This window comes from Myxine glutinosa, chromosome 8, assembly GCF_964187855.1.
Source record: "Myxine glutinosa chromosome 8, kmMyxGlut1.1, whole genome shotgun sequence".
Taxonomy (NCBI): domain Eukaryota; kingdom Metazoa; phylum Chordata; class Myxini; order Myxiniformes; family Myxinidae; genus Myxine; species Myxine glutinosa.
Genome location: NC_136268.1, coordinates 73,744,210 through 73,770,415, shown reverse-complemented (window position 1 = coordinate 73,770,415; position 26,206 = coordinate 73,744,210). Strand labels below are relative to the sequence as shown.

Here is a 26,206-nt window from a genome sequence, read left to right as displayed (position 1 = left end):
CGTATGACGTCATCGCAAAAAAATTATTATTATTTTCCTTTTGGATACGTTTTACTGTCGGCGTGTCACATGTGCAAGTCTTTTGTTACTTTTTCATTTCATTCCAACTTTATGACCAAATTGATATTAACCCTATTTATTGCTGAAGTCACGCTGCGTCCAATTAAACAACGAGGCGATAACTTTGCTGTTTCCACGAACGTTATTCGTGGAAAACAGACAAAGGGCCGATAAAGAATTACTTTTGCAGGATGGCGAGTTTCTTTTTGAAGTTGTTGGTGTTGCGGCGCCAACTCGAGTCCCTCGCGCTGCCCTGGCTGGGCTGGTTGCGTCGCGTGAGCGTGTGACGTCACGTCGCGTAAGAGTGTGACGTCACGTCGCGTGAGAGTGTGACGTCACGTCGCGCGGCGGCGGATCGGCACGCCATTGGTCCGTCGAGCGCGCGAACACAACGGACGAGGGTGAGCGCGCGCAATGAGCATCAGTCCGGCGATGTCGCTTCTGAGGGGAGGAGGAATAGGAGTAAGAAGAAGAAGAAGAGGAAGTGCAGGAGTGAAAAAAGCGGCGCACATACACAACATGAACGCACAGTAATCAAGATACGCTCAAACAAACTCTCACGGACATGTGGGCGTTCATGGGCATCGTCACTTTCACCTTCATGTACAAGAAGCTCGAGACGCTGTTACCCTCGCTGCACAGTAGCAAGGTGTCTGTGGTGCTGACCGCTTGCTGCGTCTCTGTCGCCGTGGCGCTGCTCTTCCAGTTGAGTCGACGCACCTGCATCAGACCGGCCATGTCCGCGCTCATCGGAGCCCCCGCAATACTAATCAATGCGCTCTGCTCCCTCCACCAAGAAACACCAATGACGGACGAAACAGAGAAAGAGGTAAAGAGAGTAAATACAAATGATTAAGTTGAGGTTTACCTTCCTGTTTGCGATTTTTTCCTGCCTTTCGAACATGAAAACAACTTACCCCGTGCTGCAGCCATGTCTGCGTTTTTTATGGTCTTTGCATTATGGGTGGGTGGTCGTGGTCCACATTATACTTTATGATGGTGGGTGGTCGTGGTCCACATGAGGCATTATGAGGATGGGTGGTCGTGGTAAACATTATACATGATGATGGTGGGTGGTCGTGGTCTACAATCTACATTATACTTTATGATGGTGGGTGGTCGTGGTCCACATTAGACATTATGATGGTGGGTGGTCGTGGTCTACAATCTACATTATACTTTATGATGGTGGGTGGTCGTGGTCCACATTCGACATTATGTTGATGGTGGGTGGTCGTGGTCTACAATCTACATTATACTTTATGATGGTGGGTGGTCGTGGTCCACATTATACATGATGATGGTGGGTGGTCGTGGTCTACAATCTACATTATACTTTATGATGGTGGGTGGTCGTGGTCCACATTAGACATTATGATGGTGGGTGGTCGTGGTCCACATTAGACATTATGATGCTGGGTGGTCATGGTCCACATTAGACATTATGATGGTGGGTGGTCGTGGTCCACATTAGACATTATGATGCTGGGTGGTCATGGTCCACATTAGACATTATGATGGTGGGTGGTCGTGGTCCACATTAGACATTATGATGGTGGGTGGTCGTGGTCCACATTAGACATTATGATGCTGGGTGGTCATGGTCCACATTAGACATTATGATGATGGGTGGTCGTGGTCCACATTAGACATTATGATGGTGGGTGGTCGTGGTCCACATTAGACATTATGATGGTGGGTGGTCGTGGTCCACATTAGACATTATGATGGTGGGTGGTCGTGGTCCACATTAGACATTATGATGCTGGGTGGTCATGGTCCACATCAGACATTATGATGGTGGGTGGTCGTGGTCCACATTAGACATTATGATGGTGGGTGGTCATGGTCCACATTAGACATTATGATGGTGGGTGGTCGTGGTCCACATTAGACATTATGATGGTGGGTGGTCGTGGTCCACATTAGACATTATGATGGTGGGTGGTCGTGGTCCACATTAGACATTATGATGGTGGGTGGTCGTGGTCCACATTAGACATTATGATGTTTGGTGGTCGTGGTCCACATTGGCATTACGAGGGCGGCATTATTCCCTCACGGCAATGAGCTATCGGCAGGGACGCACACATACACACACCAAATACACACACACACACACACACACACACACACACACACACACACACACACACACACACACGTGCAAACACTAATTGAGATGGATACTTTGAGACCTGGTAGATCTCCATTCCATCTCCTTAGGACCACCACATTTGGGGATAGCAGGCAAAACAACGTGCATGTGTACACACACATACACACATGCGCGTATATGTGCACACACTATATATATATATATATATATATATATATATATATATATATATATATATATATATATATATATATATATATATACATACATATACATACACACACACACACACACACACACACACACACACACACACACACATGGTGTTTCAAAAAGATTGATACAACTTTGACTTCCTGCCATTTCTTTGTTTTTAACCTATACCGTTTTCCTTTTCAAGGTTTGGTGGTGTTGTCGTGGTATTTGTTCCCTGGGATTTCTAGCTCCGTAGCTCAACTATGCCATTGACAGTGGAGCAGAAGACAAAAGTCGTGGCTCTGTGGTATGAGACTAAATCAACAACCCCAATAACATTTTCTGGGGGCAGAACCACCTGAGGATATCACTGAGAGGTACCTGAAAGGGCCTATGGATGGTCACATGCTTCTGCACCTTCATTGCCAGCTGGGGAATGCTAGGGCCTTACTGGTTTGAGAATGACAACAGCAGGATAGTGACGATCATCCGAGAGCGCTACCGGGCGGTGCTCCAAAAGTTCCTTAATGACCTAGCCCAAAAGGTCACCCCAAACCAGCTCAGGTCACCCCCAAACACCTGAGCTCCTCACCACATACAAGGCTTTCATCCGCAGCTCAATGGAATACTGTTCCCCCCTCTGGGCCGGTGCTCCTGCCTTACACCCAGCCCGGCTTCACACTGTTGGAACCAAAGCTTTCAGAATCATTGGACTCTCCTGCGATGAAGCCAACTCCGATGGCCTTTCACTCTCACCGCAGGCAGGTTGGTGGTTTTTCTGTCTTCTACCGACTTCTCTCTGGCCTTACTCCCCCAGCTCTCTCTGTGCTCTGTTCCCCTAATATTCCTAGAGGTCACACAAGATCTGCCAGCAACCCTCTTATGGTTAAACTGCCAAAATCTAGGCTTTCTATTCACCTTCACTCTTTCATTCCTCTTTTCTCCCGCCTCTGGAACAAACTCCCTCACTCCCTTCAATCCCACTCCTCCCTCCAGGTCTTTAAAACAGCTGTTGACCACCATCTCTTATCTTCCCCCATCCAAAACCTTGATCTTTTCTACCCCCGCTAATTTTCACCCCAGATACACTTTTTTTTTGAAATTCCAACTTCTTTCCTGGAAGTCATTGCAGTGTTGATATGTTTGAAACCTCTACCACCTCCCCCCACGCCCTCCCCCTCCCACATTTCTCTCGGTTTCTTGCTCTCAAATGTTGTGTTTGTGTCCTTCCCCCTCTCTCCCCATCTTGTGTTCCGCTCCCCTTATTTTGTGTTTTATGTGTCGGTTGACTTTTTGTGTGATTAATGTTAGCTCTTTCATGAGCCTCGATGTTGTAAAAAAACAAACAAAAAAACAAACAAAAAAACCCAGCTCAGAATGACCTGGTTTATGCAGGATGGTGCATCCCCGCATACAGCTGGTGACACCATCACTTTCCTGCAGCAGCTCTTCAAAAACCGCCTCGTTGCTGCAGTGGAACTGATTAATTTAGCCTTGATTCATAGACAGGAGAGTAGAAATTATGTCCACAAACTGTTTAGATAATCGACTGATTTTTAAAGAACCGTGGAGGACTTAACTTAGGTTACAAAAAGATATACATCAAAGGACTTCAAAAAACCACTTGGTAAGAATCCAACTCCAGAAAAGAACACACACACACACACACAATAATTTCTGAGCAAAATCCTGAAGCATTTGTGCAGCACAGCCTTTCTTATACTTGTGAAGGAAAAGATAATGGGGCTGGGCTGAGGGGAAGAGAGAGAGAGAGGAAGGGGGAACGAGATAATAAAAGTTGCAAGAGATTCAAGCGTGATGAAGGCAAACTGGTTTTTTCCATTCTTTCATCTTGGTAGAGGTCTTGGGTTACAGAAAATAGAATTCAGTTATTGCGAAGCATACTGTTATAATATAATACATTTCCCATTTTGTCTCAGAACATTCCCATAACTTGCATCGAATTAATAGGGCATTAACTCACAGTTGTGTAAGCCCACAAGAAAGTGTGTGATTTCATTCAAACAGGGAACTCCTACTCAGTTGCCAGGCCATTATCTATCCTCAAAGGGAGAAAATAATGTTGTAATCAGTTACACATGTTAACACCTTGCAATATAGTTTCAGAACAACAATACACTTGCTCATATTCCTAAATAAGTAGAGAAAATTGTTGTATACACTGTGTTCAAAAAGTATCCGACCTTTATTTTTCGTGCGTAAAAAAAGAAGAAGCTAGGGAGGCGTTGATTGGTGCACGTATGTAGGCGATCCTAATGCGCACGCGTGAATTTTTTCCCACCTGCAGAAGCTGTCATTCGACGGCAGACCGCTGATGAGTGAGGACATGTAAGCGAGTGCCGTCGGATTTTCGTTTTTGACAAAATGACGGAAAAACTTGAACAACGCTACTGCATCAAATTTTGTGTAAAGCTTGGCGATTCCCAAGTGGAAACGATCCGCAAGATTCAACACCGTTCATTCCATTATGAAGGAGGATTTGGGCTTCAGGAGAATCTCAGCGAAGTTTGTACCAAAGCTGCTAACGATTGAGCAGAAGCAACTCCGTTTGGAGATCGCACAGGACATGCTGGAGACTGTGAACAGCGATCCCAGCTTCCTCAACACAGTGATCACTGGCGATGAGTCCTGGGTTTATGGGTACGACCCAGAAACCAAGTTGCAGTCATCACAATGGAAGTATCCAACATCCCCGAGGCCAAAAAACACAAAATTTGATGCAGTAGCGTTGTTCAAGTTTTTCCGTCATTTTGTCAAAAACGAAAATCCGACGGCGCTCACTTACATGTCCTCACTCATCGGCGGTCTGCCGTCGAATGACAGCTTCTGCAGGTGGGAAAAAATTCACGCGTGCGCATTAGGATCGCCTACATACGTGCACCAATAAACGCCTCCCTAGCTTCTTTTTTTTTACGCACGAAAAATAAAGGTCGGATACTTTTTGAACACACTACGTATAAGTTTAATCATATAGATTATGTGTAGTTAAACTTAAAATCATGAAAAGAAATAGGAGTCTTTGAACAAACAAAGGATGCTTTGAAACTTAATTATCGTCTCACTCGTACATTTGCCCTTCATAACTGATAAGGTTTTCAAGGGAGTTGAACTGATCCGAGCAAGGAGGTTGCCCCTAGCGACCGTTTGCACACGGGCCTGCCTTGCGAGAATTCCTCAGTTGCACAAATTTCAAACTTGTCCAAAGCTCTCAGAAAAATAAAATGGAATACACTCAACGCTGACCAATATGTGTATCTATGAAGCTTAAGTACGCAATTAAAACTAAAGTGTTTGCAACATCAGGTGGAGGCTCAAGGAAATCCACTTAACTTACACAAATTAAGTACGCAGTTAATTAATTTTCCCCCACATTGCCATGGGGTACCGCTCTGTCTTCGTCAACCGCCCCCCTGCCACACTGGATGAAGCAGGAGGTGTCAGACTACCTCCAGGCATGAGACCTACAGGAAAGTTGGACAGAACTTTAGAGTCAGGATCAATGCCTGTCTGAACCGCGGAGGGACAGACATCGAGAACGTCAATTACAAGGACTTTGCGTAAATGCCAATTTCAGACCTTGGGCTCTCACTAACTCTAGCAGTGACTTACTGCAATAGTAATCCGTGATAGAAAATACCATGTCATAAGCTTTCAAGAAATGTTTAGTTCACTTTGTTGAGGTTTATGTTTCTTTGTAAATAAATGTTTAAAGTTGTATCACTCTTTTTGAAACACCCTGTACACAGACACACACGAAGGTCTCGATGTATCCATCTTCTGAAACCCGCATTTGGAGATGGCATCCAACACACACATGGAAGTGGATACTTTGAGACCTCATAGGTCTCCGTTCCATCTCCTGAAACCCAACCATGTGTGGAGATAGCTGGCAATAACAGCAACATGCACACACACACACACACACACACACACACACACACACACACACACACACACACACACACACACACACACACACACCACCACCACCACCACCACCAAAAAAGGGTTGTAACCACATCAAGAGTCGCATAACTTCACAGAAAACATCATTAATGTTGGCGTGCCTGCTCACCTCTGACCTGTGCACAGTTCGAGTACGAGTCCATATGCACCCCTGGTGCAGTTCATGCTCCCGAGGTGGTACTCGTTGGTTCGGGTGTCCTAGGCTCAGCGCTGGCGGCTACGCTCGGACATGCTGGCCGCCGAGTTGTTGTGCTTGAGCGGGACATGTCTGAACCTGATCGCATCGTGGGAGAACTGCTGCAGCCAGGAGGTTTCCGGGTCCTCCATGCTTTGGGTCTTCAGGGTGAGGAGCAAAATACTTGACCTCCTTCTTCCTAATTCATTCAATATAACTATTAAATTGACTTTTTCCTGGCTGCTTGTTTGACAGTTCATCAACCCCCACCTGTTTACTTTATCACTTGTGCTAGTTAATTTTTTTGCTGCTTGGAAGGCAGCCTACATCACTGCATTGGATAAACTAGCGTGATAAACGCCACGCGCCTCACCACATGTCGTTTCAGAGGGGTAGGCATCTTTGACCATTTCGGTGTCTTTTGGGTCTTCATGGTGTTTTGGGTCTTCAGGGCCATTTGGGTCTTCAGGGTCTTTGGGATCTGCTGGGCCTTTAAGGGTATTTTGGGTCTTTGATGTGTTTTTGGGTCTTCAGGGTCTTTTGGGTCTTTGGTGTCTTCAGAGGCTTTTGGGTCTGCAGGGTCTTCAGGGGCTTTTTGGGTCTTCGGGGTCTTTTGGGTCTTCGGGGTATTTTTGGTCTTTGGGGTCTTTTGGGTCTTCGGGGTGTTTTGGGTCTTCGGGTGTTTTGGGTCTTCTGGGTGTTTTGGGTCTTCTGGGTGTTTTGGGTCTTCTGGGTGTTTTGGGTCTTCTGGGTGTTTTGGGTCTTCGGGGTGTTTTGGGTCTTCTGGGTGTTTTGGGTCTTCTGGGTGTTTTGGGTCTTCATGGTGTTTTGGGTCTTTGGGGTGTTTTGGGTCTTCGGGGTGTTTTGGGTCTTCGGGGTGTTTTGGGTCTTCGGGGTGTTTTGGGTCTTCGTGGTGTTTTGGGTCTTCGTGATGTTTTGGGTCTTCGGGGTGTTTTGGGTCTTCGGGGTGTTTTGGGTCTTCGGGGTGTTTTGGGTCTTCGGGGTGTTTTGGGTCTTCGGGGCGTTTTGGGTCTTCAGGCGTTTTGGGCCTTCGGGGCGTTTTGGGTCTTCGGGCATTTTGGGTCTTTGGGCGTTTTGGGCCTTCGGGTCGTTTTGGGTCTTCGGGCATTTTGGGTCTTTGGGCGTTTTGGGTCTTCGGGGTGTTTTGGGTCTTCTGGGTGTTTTGGGTCTTCGGTGTGTTTTGGGTCTTCGGGGTGTTTTGGGTCTTTGTGGTGTTTTGGGTCTTTGGGGTGTTTTGGGTCTTTGGGGTGTGTTGGGTCTTCGGGGTGTTTTGGGTCTTCGGGGTGTTTTGGGTCTTTGGGGTGTTTTGGGTCTTTGGGGTCTTTTGGGTTTTTGGGTATTCAGGGTCTTTTTGAGCCTCAGGGCCTTGAAGAGTATTTTGGGTCTTTGTTTTTTTTTGGGTCTTTGGGGGTCTTCAGGGTATGTTGGGTCTTTGGGGGTCTTGGTGGTCTGAAGGGTCTTGGGGGAATTAAAGGGTCGTCAAAGGTCTGAGGGGTCTCAGCAGTCTTAACGCAATTAAGAGGGTTAATTAAGAGGGTGGTAAATTTATTTGAAGAAGAAGAAGATGTTTTCGTCGCATATAAACATACATACATACATAGCGAACCATATACGTTTGCTCTATTATAATAAGATTATAAAAAGATATGGTTAAAATAACTGATCCTCTGAACTACATACCTGTCAGCTTGCATCTAATCATCAGCAAGGTCATGGAATCTGTAATCGCAGTTGACATCAAATGTTTCCTTTTCTCTAACGGTTTGATCTCAGACAGTCATTTCAGATTCAGACAGTCACACTACCCTGGAAATGATATGCTACCCCTTTCCCAACAATGGATGGAGGCCCTCAATCTCAGACATGAGATCATGCACCATGAGATAAATCTCACATGAGATCATGCACATGCATGAGGGCCATCTCTGTGGACACTTCTGGAGCATTTGATACAGTCTGACACAGCGTCTTGCCCTCCCAATTCTCTTCCTATTGCATCCAAGCCCACCTTCACGCATGGCTCGCAGACTTCCTCTCCTGTCAAAGACAGCGTGTGGCTCTGAATGGAATTCTCTCATCTCCTCTTCCTGTCCTGGCTGGAGATCCTCAAGGCAGTGTTCTGGGCCTTGTGCTTTATGTGGTCTTCATCAATGATCTCTCCGACTCTGGAAAATCCTCTCTATCTATTTGCTGATGACTCCACTCTCTGCCGCTCCATCTCATCCCTCAGATCGGCAGTCTGCAGCCTCCTCACTCTATGCAGACCTGGACAAAATCACAGACTGGTCAAACAAGTGGAACATGTCTTTCAATCCTGACAAATCTCACATTCTCTCTATGTCTCTCTGAAAAGACCGGCTGGACAACCCTCCCATCTACTTTCTGAACAATCCTCTTTAAGAAGTTCTGTCACTCAAGCTTTTGGGTCTCACTATCTGCCATGACCTTTCCTGGGAAAACCACATTTCCAAGCTGGCCTCCCAAGCCAGTTGCCGACTGGGCATCCTCTGTCATACGAAATCCTTCCTTGGCACAACTGAGCTCCTCACCACAAACAAAGCTTTCATCCGCAGCTTGATGGAGTGTTGCTCTCCACTCTGGGCTGGTGCTCCTGCCTCACACCTAGCTCTGCCTCATGCTGTAGAAACGAAAGCTTTCAGGATCATTGGGAACTCCCGCAATGAAGCTGATTCTGAGGGCCTTTCATCCTCTCACGTCAGGCAGGTTGGTGGTCTTTCTGTCTTCTGTAGATACTCCTCTCCGGATACTCCTCTCCGGCCTTGCACTCCCAGCCCTGTCTGTGCTCTGTCTCCCAAATATTCCTTGAGGACGCACAAGATCTGCCAGCAACCCTCTTCTGGTGAAACCGCCAAAATTAAGACTCTCTATTCACCTTCACTCTTTCATTGCTCTTTTCTCCCGCCTCTGGAACAAACTCCCTCATTCTCTTCAATCCCACTCCTCCCTCCAGGTCTTCAAAACAGCTGTTCTCCACCATCTCTTATCTTTCCACATCCAAAACCTTGATCTTTTCTACTCCTGTTAATTCACCCCAAATACTCATCATTCAAATTCCGTTTTCACCCCTCAGCCCAAATTGGGCTAAGGGGAATTGTCGTCACGGGCGTCGTCCGGGCGTCCGTCAACTTTTGGTTTCCGTCAATTTCAAGGAGAACGGCTTTCCGATTAAATCCATTTTTGCAGTGTGTGTTTGGGTTGAGTAGAGGATGGTTCCTTTCGAAAATGGGCGCGCTGCGATTTTCAGTATGGCCGCCACGGCAGCCATCTTGAAATTGGTTTCCGTCAATTTCAAGCAGAACGGCTTGTCCGATTAAATCCATTTTTACAGTGTGTGTTGGGGTTGAGTAGAGGAAGGTTCCTTTCGAAAATGGGCACGCTGCGATTTTCAGTATGGCCGCCACGGCAGCCATCTTGAAATTGGTTTCCACCATGCATGGGCTGAGGGGTTACGCTCACTTTGCGGTGCTATTTATTCTTCCTGAAATCCCCTGTAGTGTCCATCTTGTTTATCCCGTGCACCCCAGTCCTCTTCCTTCCACAGATCTCTTGATTACCTTGTTCTCTACTGTTGATGTGCTTCCATCTCTCTCCCCCTCTTGTCTCCCACTCCCTTTAGTATATTGTTGCGGATCTGTCGCCAGTCTTCTCCCCTTATCAAGGGGGGGATTAATCCCCTTGTCTTTACTAGCCTGGCGTGACCCGAGACCTATTACGTCCCTTCCGGACAGCGCCAAATAGGGTTTCAGGACCAAATTCGCTCGTACCTAAGTACTAGTGCTGCCCTGGAAGCGAGGAAATAAGCCTCGCACGAACCACGTGTGATGGTGATACGCCGAGCGGTTTGCATACACATGATCCGCGCCGTTACAGATAGTGGAACCCGATTCAAGCGGTCTTATTCGTGCCACGCTTAGTCAATGGAGAAATCACAAAGACGATCGAATAAGAAGAAAAGGAAGAACAAATAGGTTTAATTATTACTGCACATATTTACAGCTCAGGACGAAGAGACACAGGGCAACTTAGACAGTCTTATGCTTAATACCCCAGGACAAACAGGCCCATCTCACTCACACTCACACAGGGATTGCAGATGGGCAGGATGATGTTCACCAGCACCGCGGTGGTCGTCCAGGATCGGCTCCGTCTCACTCTCCACGGTCCCTGGCATGTCCCGCGAAGATGGAGGTAGGCGAAGGCAGGAACTCGTGTCGTGTCGCTCGAACAAACGCGTAATTTCGGGGCGAACGGTAGAGGGCGGACTTAGCGCGGCTGGCGGTTATTCAGCCGCGTTCACTCACTTTCGCTGAACCACGCAAGTTATAACCGCCCTGGCTGTGCCCACTTATTCCTCGTCACCAAGTTCATACAGCGCGGGTGATTCTCCTCAAGCGTGTCTCCTTTCTCCGAACTCAGAACTCCTCGACTCAACTTGATGATCGCCTGCCTCTCCCTACTCATAACTTGACGAGCGCGCAACTCCACTCAACTTGACGAGCGCCTGCCTCTCCCTTCTCATAACTTGATGAGCGTGCAACTCAACTCAACTTGACGAGCGCCTGCCTCTCCCTTCTCATAACTGAGGTGGGGGCTTTGCGCAAAGGGTTTTATTGCCACGCCCTTAGCCCGATCGAATGTCCCAACCACGCCCTGTGACGCTGTGCTGCAGCCACACGCTGTGAGCCCTGATTGGTGGCTCATTCTTACCATCCCCACTGCTGCCGCGCCGATCTCAACCCTCCACCTTCCGAGGCCCACCTCATGTTAACTCACGCCCGGCATAACCAGGGCTTTTTAGCCGCAATGGATCGAGCCTATGGACGTGGAATGGTTGGTAGAAGTAGGGCCTATCCTCCTGTCTTTACAACAACGCAGGATTAACATTGGAAGGGGCCTACTCTCACATATACTAAGACATAACTATACTACAAATGAGGCTACGTGTTGCTCGTGTGACTATCTATGGGGGGCAAACCTTTAACCTTTATTGAGTTTACTGTAGAAATCTCAAAACTGCAGCAATATGTTCTATGTGTTAGTTCTGACATGAGCGTTGATTTTGTATACAAAAACAACAACACATCAGTGGTATATCAGTCTGATATCTTACTTAGTGGTGCCAGAATTCGGCTGTGTATTTAAATATTTGCTGTATTTGTGAGGAAGTAAATGCGATCACTTGGTAATTGGTAGAAATGATAGTGAGTATCACTATCGATGAGAAAATTGCGTTGTATTGTGTAAATTTCGATATCGTATTATACAATATGTTCCTCACACATTTAACCACAGGTTTTTTGTGTAAACATTAACCCATCTTTTCTCCACTGCAGCTGCAATTGAAGGGGCGGATGTCCAGGCAGTGCACGGATACATAGTCCATGATGGTGAGAGTGGACAAGAGGTTCAGATCCCATATCCTGAAGGTGCTGACGGCAACGTGCAATGCGGCCAAGCTTTCCATCATGGGCGCTTCATCTCGGGCCTACGCAAAAAAGCCCAGACGCATTCCACGTAAGTCCTGACCTCGAGGACAGTTTGTAGCACATTAATTAATATTAACTAAGACCAGAAAAAACGTCTTGAATAAATAAATAAATAAATATCGACATAGGTATCAAATAAGAGATAACAAGTGAAAAGTTAAGGACAGCATTGCATGGCCTGTGACAGTGTGCGCTACATTGAGGGAACTGCTCTCCGACTTATTGAGGAGGATGGCAAAGTGCTGGGGATTGAGTACCGTGAAAAGCAAAGTGGAGAAGTGAAGGTGAGTTTTAATTTGGCCTGCAACATTTGTGGCTTTTCAGTCCAGTTTATGTTGAAGATGAAATAATCCTTGTCGATTTCACTTTCGTTCTTGTGATGGTCGGTGATCTTTTTGCACAGGAATTGAGAACACCACTGACGATCATAGCCGATGGTTGTTTCTCCAATTTCCGCAAAAGTCTCATCAAAACCTCTGTCAGCATCTACTCCCATTTCATTGGCTTTCTCATGCAGGTCAGTACCAGCACATCCAAGGGGTGTATGTTGCATCAATCAGTTTGTCTCCCTTCGGAGAGGATGTTTTGATCCGGGTGTCCCACCAGCTTGCATTAGTTTGTGCATGTTAAAATCCCACAACCTAACCCTAACCCTAACCCTAACCCTAATAACCCTACCCTAACCTAACCCTAACCCTAACCCTAACCCTAACCCTAACCCTAAACTTTCCAAAAGAGTAGGTTAATGTTTATCAATTTATTATTTATATCAGTACCCAGTGCTCCCTTATGGCCCAATGGTCGCTCCACAAACGGAGTTTCTTTTAATGATCTGAAGAGCCTACAAAAATAAATTGCACAAATGGCCCACATGGCCTTTCAGCAGGTCTACTTGGCCCAGTTGAACTTGATCAAGCAGGTGGTAAGTCTTGGTGGCTTTAATAGTCCAACAACAATGCACATAAGTTGTTTTATTGACCTTTATGGCCTAACAAGCAACAATTACCATGGCCCTTGTGGCCTTCAAACAAAGGTCTTCGGCGTTTATGGCCCACAAAAATGGCACAATGCAGCAGGTGCGTGGCAATGGCACCACAGGTGACATAGCTGGCAAGACTGACGTGGCTAAATGGCATGGCTGGGCTAGCAGTTGCCAAGGCATGGCTGACGGCAAAGCTACAGGCAAGTAAGTGGCCGGCAGGTGTCGTTAGCCAGCAGAGGGTATCGCCGTGAGGGGCAGGAGCAGGTAGAGAGGCCAGCCTCAACCTTAACCTGACTCTAATCTGAGCTGCCCTGCTAAACCCTCTAATCTGATCTCTAACTCCTGCCCCTTTAAACCCTTCTAAACAAATCTGTCCCTCCTGGGCCCACTCATCCCAAAAGCTAAACTATCCCTCGGTAGGAAGATTAAGGCACATATCGTGATAGAATTATGAGGTGGCGTGGCCCCACATGTTTCGCTGGCGAAGTATCCCGGCAGGGGAGTGCCTACCCCTACACTAACAATTTGGGACACACTGTGTCCGCGCAGCAGCAAATTGCCCTCCATCGTTTAACTTTGGCGGCCGCAGACATCTAAAATGGTGTGAAGGGTGAATGTCCTGAACTATCCTAACATCATGAAAAACAGGTTTGGGCCTGCCCCTCCAATTTTCTTCCCGTGTTCCTTCACAATATCATGACTGGGTGGTGTGGCACTCACTGCAGGAGTGCGGGAGAGTGTTTTAGGTAAAAAGGAAAAAAGAAAAATGATTATTTCTGGGTTTTTTTCTTTCAAAAAACTTACCTCCCTAAATATCTCAATAGTGCCTAAGCTTTTGTAGTTATTTGGAAGGTAGTATTAAATGATCCCCAACACCATTCGTTAGTGGGTGTAGGGAAGTGTTTCAAGCCTAACGTTTATGGTTTCCGCATTCAAACCAATTTACCCGTGTGTGAATAAATGGGAATGAATCCGTTGGGAGAGGGAGCGAGAATAAACCTAATATAAAATATATTTATTCACAGGAAAAGCAGAAATAGGGAGGTCTGTCTGTGTCAGAAATAGGGAGGGAAAAGCAGAAATAGGAATAAAAGGGAGGGGTTGAGTTTAAATAATCGACTATATAAGAGAGCTGTTGGTCTGTCTGTGTGTGTGTCTGTGTCACCATTTTTCTCAGAGATGGCTGAACGGATCTTCGTCCAACTTTCAGAGGTTCATCAGTGAGTGCCTGGGAGTGTTATAGGCCAAAAAAACATTTTAAAAATCCTGAAATAAAAAAGTTCGTTTTTGGGGATTAAAAAAAAAATCGCTCAATCATGCCGAAGCCTTAAAAAAAATAATTAATGACATAAAAGTACACATTCGCATAAATAAATACAAAATAATCACCAGACATTTGAACACAAATAAATCAAACAATTCCGGAAATGTACGAAGTTGTTAGTAAGGCTTCTTCTTCTTCCTGATCGGCATCACACTTAACTCTGAAACGTGATGAACAGCACATTCACCAGTATATATTCAACGAAAAGGTGATGAACCCCCTTCCATCCCCCCCACCACCCCAACAAACAACAAACTTAATGTAATTCCCTTCCCATGGACTTTAACCTACTTTATCATGAAATGTTATCACTCATTAAGTGTGCAAACTATGCAAAGGCAAGATTTGAGATTAGAATTGGAATGTGGGAGGTGGTAGGGCCTTCCGCTTCTCCAGGCACCATCGGCTGGAGTTGGCGCTGATATGCAGGCTTGTGTTTCCCCACACTCGACGGACTGGTGTTGGGTCATTCGGGCATGGCCATAGAAAGGCTCAGCTGGAAAGTTGTTCCCCTTCAGGTCAGAGCTTGTTGCTCCCTCATGACCCGTTGCCATCTGTCATCCCATATTGAGTAGCTTGTTAAAGGATTGTGGAATATCGTGTGGAGTCTGGCTGAGAATCCGATGCAGAATGTTGCGCAGAGTTCTTGAGGATCCTGTGCAGAATCTACCATTGGCTGCTTCAGGCAGTGGTGTTGATCCCGTAATTTCAATTTGGCTAAGTTTGGTACCTCTCTCAGCAACCATGGCACTTCAGCAAAATAACTTATGTGACTCCATCGGACTGAATCAATCTGCGAACTTTCAACCTGGATTTCTCCAAATGGCAAATCCTCACTTCTGGACTTGGTGATGATTTACTTTTCCGCAAAGGTCTCATGCATTTCCTCTGCTTCAATTGGTTCATCTGATTTTACGCTTATGAAAGTCAACATCTCTCTGGCTATTCTCAGAGAGCTTCCTCAACGCTGGTGAATCTGGCATTTCACTCAAGCAGATTGGCCGGGACTGCAAGCTGCCATCTCTCGTTAGGAATGGTCTCCCATATCTTCTGCCCCTGATGTTGACTCAGCCTGGGAATTCTTCCACAGAAACATGTTCTCTCTACAGATTCATCCCATCTCATCTTCAGCTATCCTACCCTTCTTCCCACCCATGGTAATCTGAATCCTGTGGTGTGGCAGTTGCTCTGAAACAACTTACCTTCTCTACCTAGAAGGCAAACTGACAAAAGGCAATCTCAGCGCTTTGCCAAAAAGTCCACAACAAGTGTGTGTCCACTCTCAGGAGAGCCAGAAAACAACATTTGTCCAACTTCAAGAATTAACTTTCAAACTTGTCTCCCTCATTTAAAACCTGGTGGGACCTTGTTAAGTATGTCTCTGGTGTATGCTCCGCCTCCATCCCTTCCCGCTCTTCAAATGGCACCACAGTCGACTCCGCTCATGAGAAGGCTGAATGATAAAATTCTGTATTTGCTTCCAAATCTTGTGTTCCCCCCAACCCCTCACACTCAGTACCCACCCTTCCCTGTCATGCCCAACTGCTCCTGGACTCTGTGTCATTTTCACCTGAGAAGGTGGAGATGGTTCTTTCAACCCTCAACTCTGACTCTAATGCTGGACCGGACGGCATCAGCTCTCGTTTCTTAAAAACCCGCTCTGCTGCTCATGCATGTCCTCTCTCTGCCCTTTTCACACAATTATTTGTGCTCAGTCATCTTCCATCTGCTTGGAAATCTGCCAACATCACTGTGCCACATTAAAAAGGTGCAAAAACGGATCCTCTCGACTACAGACCTATCGGCTTACTTCCAAACATCAGCAAGGTCATGGAATCCATCACTGCACTAGTGCACTTTATATGAAATCCTTCCTTTTCTCCAACAACCTCATCACAGATCACCAATTTGGAATCTGACCAGTTAGATCACTCCACCTTGGACATGCTGCTTCTACTCACCCAACAATGGATGGAGACCCTTGATGTCAGACATGATATCAGGGCCATCTCTCTGGACACAACTTGTGCTTTTGATACAGTCTGCCATCCTGTCTTCCTCTCCAAACTCTCTGCTTATGGCAACCAAGGCCAACTTCCACACATGGCTTCCTGACTTCCTCTACTCTCATAGCCAATGTGTGGCTCTCAATGGAATCCTTTCATCTCCTCTCCCTGTCAAGAGTGTTCCAACGCAGTGTTCTCGGTCCATTCCTATTCCTGATCTTCATCAATGATCTCTCTGACTCTCTGGAAAATCCTCTTTATTTATGTCTTTGCTGATGACCTCATCCTCTGCCAAGACATCCCTCATCCTTCAGACAGGCAGGCTGCAATCTCTTCCCTCTCTTCAGACAATAAAAAAAATCACAAGATGGTCTCACACTCTCACTATATCTCTCTGAAAGGACCGTCTGGCAAACCTTCCTATCTACCGTCTTAACAATCCTCTTGAGGAGATTCAGTCATTAAAACTCCTTGATCTCACTATCAGCCATCTTTCATGGGCAAACTACATTTCAACTTTGGCTTCCAAAGCCAGCAGCTGACTGGGCACCCTCCGTCATACAAAGTCCTTCCTTGGCACACCTGAACTCCTATCCACCTACAAGACCTTCTTCCATAGCTTGATGCACGACTACTCTCTTCTCTGGGCTGGCTCCCCTACTTCATATCTTGCTCAGTTTGACGTTGTGGAAACCAAGGCCTTCGAGATCATTGGAACTTCCCACACTGAAGTTGAATCGATGGGTGTATCACTTCGTCATCACAGACAGGTCTGAGCTCTGTCTTCTACTGCCTCCTTTCTGGTCTTGCACCCTCTGCTCTTTCCAGGCTCAAACTTTCCACCATCAACCCCTTCTAGTCAAACTACCGAAATCTAGTAGCATTGCTTACCTATACTCATTTTGTTGCACACCGCACCTTTCCTATGCCATCTCCAGGCGCTGCATAACGTCATTGCCGGGCACCGAAGGGGGCTCGGCAGTGACGCACGCTGAAAGGGATTACTCAGTTTTCACTCTGGTTGTTTGTTTGTTTGTTTGTTTGTTTGTCCGGGCGATATCTCATCCATCATTTGAGCTAGGAAGCTGAAATTTGGGCACAATAGTGAGCAAGTCCTTTGTCAAAGACAGTATTTTTTGTTTTTTGATTAATCAATTTATTGATGAGTTACTTAATTTATTATTTCTGGGCTTAGGCACATATATTTCCTTTCTCTTCTGGGCAATATCTCAGGCACCTTTTGAGTTAGGAAGCTGATATTTGGACATGCCAATGACCAAGTGATTTGGCTGTAAAGGCTATTTTTGATTTATTAATTAATCGATTAATTATTTAATTATTCAATTAATGACTTTTTTTTCTTCTTTTTTTTTAGTTACAGATTCGGATGAAATGGTGGAATTCGGAAAAAGTTACAGCTTCGGATGAAGCACTAGTGGTTTAGTTATGCTATTAGCCAATTGATTAAGAAAATATTTTATGATTATCATTTATTGATTTTAATTATGCAATTAACGAATCAATTATTGTACACCTATCCCTCCCAATGCAGCCTCTATGAGCTGCACTGCGGTATTGCCGGGCGCCGGAGGCGCCCCGGTAATGCCGCGCTGGAGGATATTTAATTATTTGGCATGGGGGCGGTGTACTTTGAATGTATCTGTACTTGTTCCTCTTTTTTTTGCCTTTGGAACCAATTTCCACATCCTTTTCAATCTTATTCTGTCCTCCAGGTCTTCAAAACAGCTGTTCACCACCATCTCAAATCGTCCCCAATGCAAAACCATGATCTTTTCTACCCTCATTAAGCCCACCCAAATCCCTCCTAAATTTCCAGTTTTCCTCTGGAATTTCCTTTTCCATGCATGCATGTGTTTGCATCCTCCTTTTTTTTTTTGCCTGTTGCATCCTGATCCATTCGGTGTACTAGCTCTGCCACGAGCCTGGACTGTGGAGCAAAAAAGCAAAACCCACGCAAGACCTCACACCTCTCCCTCATTGTCTGGTGTGGTCTGGAAGGGCCAATTAAGTTTGAATCCCATTGGCCGTTGGCTTCAAATGGCACATGCACAGATTGCACGTGTCTTGGTCTTCCCCATTAAAACCGCTAGTCCTCGTAAAATTACATTGCCTTTTTAAAGTTCATCAGACACGGCATGAGCCGATCAACCAATGGGTGACCATCCAAATATGGTTAGAATTGAGGAGAACGAAGGGGAGGGAGAGAAGATGAGTAGGGAAAAAGACTTTGTACACGCATACAAAACCATCGATCTAAACACGTATATCTAAGGAAATAACTGTCTACTCTATAATCACTGGGCCATTTTCGTTACAATATATTCCTGCACCATGCAAACATAACTTGGCTTTCTTATTTTATTTTACTTTCTACAAGAGTGAGGCTCACAGATCATGCTACAGGTGTGGGGCGACATGAGATGACAGTGCACTGCCTGCTTCCAGACATGGACAAAAGCTTGAGACAGAAAAACCTCTGGAAAGCGGCTCCATAGATGGGAGAAACTGGGAATAAAAGAGTTGAGGTGTGCAATCAGCTTGGTTTTTAGAAGTTTAACCAGGAGGGGGTTGCTCGAAGAATGGTTGCATGTTCGAGTTGCTGGGGAGGGTCGGACGACAGAGAGAGCGGAAGAGGCAATGTTGGAGAATAGACGGAATAAAACAGAAAATTGTGCCACCTTTACAGGATTATCAGCAATACAGATCACAGTTTGCTGAGTTGGTGTTGGCTGGCTCAACTCCTATCCTTGTGTACCGCATCTCATCACGAGAGACTCGGGTCCTGGTGGATGTGCGCGGAAACCTGCCCCGTAATCCAAAGAACTATCTGCTGCATGAGGTAGCTCCTAATCTGCCAGGTATGTTTGCTTCTCTTCTCGGCATAAAACCACTCCTCACCCTGTATGTATGTAGGATTCATATATATAGTCCTCGTAAAATGCCGGGTCAAAATGCCGACTGTTTTCAACTATATATATAATTATATATATATATATATATATATTTTTTTTTATGTCCTGACACAGAGCACCTGCGGGAAGCCTTTTGCAAGTCGTTACAATCTTCACACCTTCGTTGCATGCCTGCCAGCTTTCTACCTCCATCACCAGTCGATAAAGCAGGTAATGGGTGATCGTTGTTCCTGTGCTTGGTCAACCTCACATATGTTGTTCTATTGTGAACAGGTTTTTAGTTTTTTTTGCATACAAGATCGAGGCTCGTGTAAGAGCTAACACTGATCACAAAAAAACATAAACGGACACATAAAACATAAAACATATGATAAAGGGAGCGGGAGAACAAGATGGTCAATTTTTTCAGTTCAATCAGCTGAAAATTGGTGATTTTATGCAACCGTAACCTGACCTTTTGATCTAAAAAAACAATCGGCTTGTTGCTTTTGATTGGTGAACCAAATCCAATATGCAAATTGGTGAATTGATTGGTGAACCAAACGCAATATGCAAATTCTTAAATTTTCAGGTGAATTGGATGAAATTGACGATTTTATGTGATGCTGACCTTTGACCTTTTGACCAAATTATTAATTTGACTTCTTCGTATTATCACAATAAAGCTTTGTTGAAAATTTGATGACAAAACTCAAATGGTAAATTGTAATTTCAGGTCAACTGGATGAAAATTGATGATTTTAGGTGATGCTGACCTTTAACCTTTTGACCAAATTATTAATTTGACTTCTCCGTATTATCACAATAAAGCTTTGTTGAAAAATTGATGACAAAACTCAAATGGTAAATTGAAATTTCAGGTCAACTGGATGAAAATTGATGATTTCAGGTGATGCTGACCTTTAACCTTTTAACCTTTTGACCTTTTGACAAAATTATTAATTTTCCTTCTCCATATTATCATAATAAAGGTTTGGTGAAAATGTGATGACAAAACTCAAATGGTAAAAAAGTTACGGCTTGGGCAGACACACACACACACACACACACACACACACACACACACACACACACACACACACACACACACACACACACACACACACACACACACACACACACACACACACACACACACACACACAGTGTTTCAACTTTCTATCAGTGAATTATACATTTTATATATATTTTTCTGTCCCAGTCCCCAGGGACAGGAAAAGTTTAACTTGATCCATCAATTTAAATTATTTCATGGACTTTACAACGGTCAATTGTGTTTCATGGACCAAAGCATCATATAAATTACTGGGACATTTCCTGAAGTTGAATTATTTTTCTTCATGATACACTTTCATTATACGAGTATAAGGATGTAAATAAAGACATTAACATTAATCAGACCCATTTTTTGATCATTGCAGGCGTACTCGTTTTAGGGGATGCATACAATATGCGACACCCACTTACTGGCGGAGGGATGAGTGTTGCGTTGAATGATGTACACATCTGGCAGGAGCTCATGTTGGGCCTTCCTAACCTCTCAAATGATAAAGCTCTGCAGAGGGTAAGGCTCTTGGGTTGAAAGTATTTTCTGATTATTTCCCAGTGGGGAAACTTCCATCTGTGGATTGACTCTAGTCGAGGCCTACACATTATTGTGATTTGGATAGTTGGTGGCCAGTAAAAAGTAATAAACATACTTGCACTGAAGATGGACGAATGTTACGTTGTCGCATCTGTCTGTATATTTGCCTGTGAGCAGGATATCTCAAAAAGTTGTGAGCGCATTCAGATGAAACTTGGTGGAAAGGTGTGACAAAAATCGAAAGGGTGTGTGACAAGGACGAAATTATTTGATTTTGGTGAAGATCCCGATCCGGATCCTGGAATTTTAAAAGTGATTCTTCACCATTGAGAGATAGGGCCCAAAACGATAAGCAGCACAATATCTCAAAAAGTTATGGACGGATTCGGACAAAGCTTAGTGGACAGGATGGGTATCTGCCATTGACAAATTGATTCGATTTTGGTGAAGATCTAGATCCGAATACGAGAATTTTTTTGTAAGTGATTTTTAACCATTGAAAGACGGGGCCAAAAACGATATATAGCACGATATTTCAATCTCGAAAAGTTGTTAGTGGATTACGACAAATTGGTTGGTTACTAGTTGGTTAGGCGACAAGAACAAGCCGATTCGATTTTGGTTGAGCTCCGGATGCAGTTCGGGCCTATCAAAAAAAAAAAAACACCTTTAGAGGCCATTTTTCCCCGCAAGCGGGGGTTGGCCTATTTCGGGCACTGTGGTTGTTGTTGTTTTTTTTTGGTCCCCTTTTTGAAGCAATGTTTTACGGCCGGATGCCCTTCCTGCCGCCAACCCTTTTTGTCGCCTTTACGACAAACAGGGAATTACCAGTGAACTGGTACTCAATTAGCCGACCGCAGAAGGATGACGGGCTATCAACCCCCCTGGCGTTAATTCAGTGATCGACCGGGATTCGAACCCAGGATCCTAGGATCCTAAGCTGGCACCCTAGTCGCTAAGCCAACGCCAGGCTCAATGGTATATAAATGGTATATAAAATGTAAACTGTTCAGCCTGGATGTGCAGCGGTAATATAAAATGGCATCCGTAAAATGGTTTTGCTTATTACTACAAACAACAAACAACAACAGGCTAAGGCCATTTTCCCTGCTGGAGCGGGGGTTAGCCTTGCGGGCCCCATGACAATCTTCTCCATTTTGCCCTATTTTCTGCATCTCTCCTTGTTAACCCCCTTGCCCGCATTTCTTCTTCCACCATCTTTAGCCAAGTCTTTCTCGGTCTTCCCTGTCCTCTACTTTCTTCTACATTCATTTCCATCACTCTTCTCAACCAGTCACTTTCATCCTTCCTCAACACATGACCAAACCATCTCAACCTGTTCCTCTTCACAGCATCAATCACAGGCTCTATTCCCATCATCTTTCGCAATTCATCATTTGTCTTCCTCTCTCTCAACGATACTCCGCACATCCATCGAACCATTCGCATTTCCACCCTTTCCAGCCTTCGTTGCTGCTCTACATTCATGACCCATGCCTCGCTCCCTAAATCATAACACTTCTCACACATGCAGCATACATCTTTCCCTTCAGTTTCAACGACACTCCCCTCCTCGTCAGCATGCCACTCAGTTCCCGAGTTTCCTGAAACACTCAGTTTTGCTTATTACTGCTGATCCAAAATTAAAAGCAACGTTTTAAGAAGGCGAATCAAGCAACAAACTAGGAAAAAGGGAAGTAGAAACATAACATTACAAAATACCAGATTAAATAAAAAATGGTTGATAAAGTTTTCAAGTGTGCGAATATGGCTCTACCCAAGGAGATGTTGTGTTGCTTTTAGAGGCACAAGGACACACATGTTGTCCGGTACAACATTGCAACGTTGTTAGTTGGGCCGACACGGAAAGGTTGATTAGAATCTTCAGCTAAGCTAAGCACAGTGTGCAGCTCTGGAATCCTCCTACGGATGGATGCCACACACATCACACTGCAGCCAAAAGAGCAACTTCTCACACCTTTCAGTTCCCTACAAGAGGAATCCCCAAAGTGGTGTCTCACATGAGAAGGTGTTCATAATCTATATAATTATTTTTTGGGGTGAATCATTGCTCAGTGATCCTATGCAGTCAGCGAAAGCCAGCTCGAGTGCAAGTGCGGAAGCCTGAGCCAACATGGTTTTATTATACAGGCCACACCATAGATGGAGTCGGAGAGTCAGCGACTCTCGCTCATTGGAATATAAAAAAATATATATGTTGCTTCACAGCGTAGCAGATGAAAATGATCTTCGATGACAGCAATGCAAATCTCCTCTCTGCCGGCAGTCACTGCTATCAGCAGATGATCACTCGGGGGTGTGTTTGACCAAGTTGAAGAAAATAAGATTAAGATACGTTCAGCCCATCGGTGAGCTACAAAATCATTTTATTACCTCCGCCATCGAAGGTGGACAGAGGCTTTGTTTTCACCCCGGTCTGCCTGTTTGTTTGTGCGTGAGCAGGATATCTCAAAAAGTAATGGACGGATTCGGATGGAACTTGGTGGACGGGTTGAGTGTGTGACGAGGACGAATTGTGTCGATTCTAGTGATAAAGATCAGGATCGCAATCCGGATGCTGGAATTTTTTAAGGGAATCTTCCCCATTGAGAGATGGGGCCAAAAACGATACATAGTATGATTTTCCAAACAGTTATGGACGGATTCGGATGAAACTTGGTGGATGAGTTGGTTCGGTGACAAGAACAACCTGATTAGATTTTCTTGAGGATCCGGATGCAGATACGGCCTATCAGTGGGATACAAAATGTAACTGTTCAGCCTGGCAGAGGTATATGCCCTTTACCCAGTGCCGTTCTAGTTCTGTTTGTATTTTATTGTACTGTATACATTTTTTGTGAACAACGAAGGCTGGAAAGGGTGGAAATGCGAATGGTTCGGTGGATGTGTGGAGTATCGTTGAGAGAGAGGAAGACAAATGATGAATTGCGAAAGATGATGGGAATAGAGCCTGTGATTGATGCTGTGAAGAGAAACAGGTCGAGATGGTTTGGTCATGTGTTGAGGAAGGATGAAAGTGACTGGTTGAGAAGAGTGATGGAAATGAATGTAGAAGGAAGTAGAGGATGGGGAAGACTGAGAAAGACTTGGCTAAAGATGGTGGAAGAAGAAATGCGGGCAAGAGGGTTCACTAGGGGAGAAAATAGGGCAAAATGGAGAAGATTGGCATGGGGCCCGCAAGGCTAACCCCCGCTCGAGCAAGGAAAATGGCCTTAAAATGCCTGTTGTTGTTTGTTGTTGTATACATTTTTTGGGAAAGAATATACATTAGAAGATAAATATTCTTAATTGTACAATAGCCATAAATCATTTTTAATGGTATTTTTCATTTCGAAGCAAAATGTCAAATGCGTACCTATGCATCAAAATCATGTTTTTGCACTTTTGAGGCAGATTTTTGCAGTCAGTGAATCAAAGTTGGCCTTGTGTACTTTTTGTAGGCAAAGAGGCAGTTCTACCAGCGAAGACGGAACTCACATTCCTTTGTGGTGAACGTGCTTGCTCAAGCACTCTACGAACTCTTTGCTGCAAACGATGGTGAGGAAATGTCATCCAACACTTGTGACCAAGACACTCAAAGTGCCTTTTAATTGTCATAACACCAGAAACCAAGGTCCTTTCATTGAGGAATAAGATAGCCATTTTAGCTTTCTTAAATAAATAAAAAATAAACAGGGTCATCAAATAAATGAAAAAAGTGTTGATATAAAAGCATCATATAATGATGGGCCATGATGGAGTAGTGACATGTTTACACAGTAAATCCTCAGCTTGGAAATGTTTGTGGGTGCCTTGATGCCCCTCCCCCCAATGGGGGTATGAAAATAACAATAACATCTGTACAACAAATCTGCATATACATTTCAATTCCCCATTTACTTTATTGAGTTCCTGTAAATTTTCAACTCACCTATGCATCACAGTGAGGTGTTGATCTACCTTATTTTGCTTATTTCCCTGAGCTCTGTGAACAATACAAGGAAATACTAATGATGATGTTATTTTAACGAATAGCTCCTTCTTTCGGTCAATTCTAAGGAGATCAGTCGATTATATGAAGCCAATGTTGCTGATCTTGATTGCAGACCCATTGCGGCACCTGCGACGGGCCTGCTTTCACTACTTCCGCTTGGGTGGCAAATGTGTGTCTGGCCCTGTGGGTCTCTTATCTGTGTGAGTGTCAGATTGCTCCACTGCACGATTCTTTTTCCCAACAATAGTTGATTAGACAAGTCGGGCGAGTAGCTGCATTTTGATCCTCACCACAATCCGATGTGCTTCCACAGGTTGTCCCCAAACCCGTTGACCCTGATTGGACACTTTTGTGCTGTGGCACTATATGCTGTGTACTTTGCCTTCAAGCTAGAACCATGGTACGCCAAACCACGAGCCTTCATCACAAGTGCGACCGTGCTTCATCGTGCCTCCTCGATTCTGTTGCCTCTCATCTGGTCTGAGCTCAAGTATTTCCATGAATGACGGACAGGTGGTTGTGCAGAGCTCTGCCTACTATCTGTATTTTTTTTGCGTTAGCCTAGGCTCGGTGTCCATGGTATTTTTCATTCGCCTTGATAAAAAATACATGAATTATGTTTGAGAATGTATCTCTGCATCCTGTGATGGAGGTTAGCAGATTTACTGCATAACAGCTTGAGGATACTTGATTTGGTTTATATAAATCTCATATTTTGTCACTTTTTGTTTTATCCATTTCCTTTTTCTTGTTTCCATTGCATTGGCTGAACGATTGAGTTCCAGGTGTGATATTTCTATATTCCCAATGATTTCTGCTTTTGTGTTTTTTTGTAACACAATAGAGTGGCTCATCGAAGAGAAACGTGACAGGAAAAAAGGCAATGCACTGAAAGTGTAGGGCCCTAGTTGGACATACGTATAACGTAACCAGTGTGGCAGCTACATTCAAATGTAAGGTGTGCACAGAGGGAGCTGCAGATGGAGGAAATGTTGAGTTGGATCTTGGAGACGGCGTGAAGCTGGAAGGTGTGAAAACATTTTGCTACCTCGGAGACATGCTGAATGGAGAAGGTGGATCAGACTCGGCAACGGTTGCTCGAGTGAGATGTGCATGGAAGAAGTTTCGGGAATTGAGTGGCGTGCTGATGATGAGGGGAGTGTCGTTGAAGCTGAAGGGAAAGGTGTATGCTGCATGTGTGAGAAGTGTTATGATTTATGGGAGCGAGACATGGGTAATGAACGTAGAGCAGCAACGAAGGTTGGAAAGGGTGGAAATGCGAATGGTTCGATGGATGTGCGGAGTATCGTTGAGAGAG

General features: G+C 44.8%; 1 protein-coding gene across 1 annotated transcript; it reads left to right on the top strand.

Moving 5' to 3' along the window:
* The first annotated feature begins 520 nt into the window (after positions 1-520).
* On the top strand, positions 521-25,609 carry SQLE (squalene epoxidase). Its single transcript, XM_068100500.2, has 11 exons — positions 521-889; positions 6,488-6,704; positions 11,912-12,092; positions 12,252-12,348; positions 12,468-12,581; positions 19,084-19,255; positions 19,424-19,519; positions 20,731-20,873; positions 24,356-24,452; positions 25,001-25,088; positions 25,202-25,609. Exons 1-11 carry the CDS (start codon positions 626-628, stop codon positions 25,392-25,394), a joined length of 1,662 nt encoding a protein of 553 aa, XP_067956601.1. The 5' UTR covers positions 521-625; the 3' UTR covers positions 25,395-25,609.
* Positions 25,610-26,206: the final 597 nt, after the last annotated feature.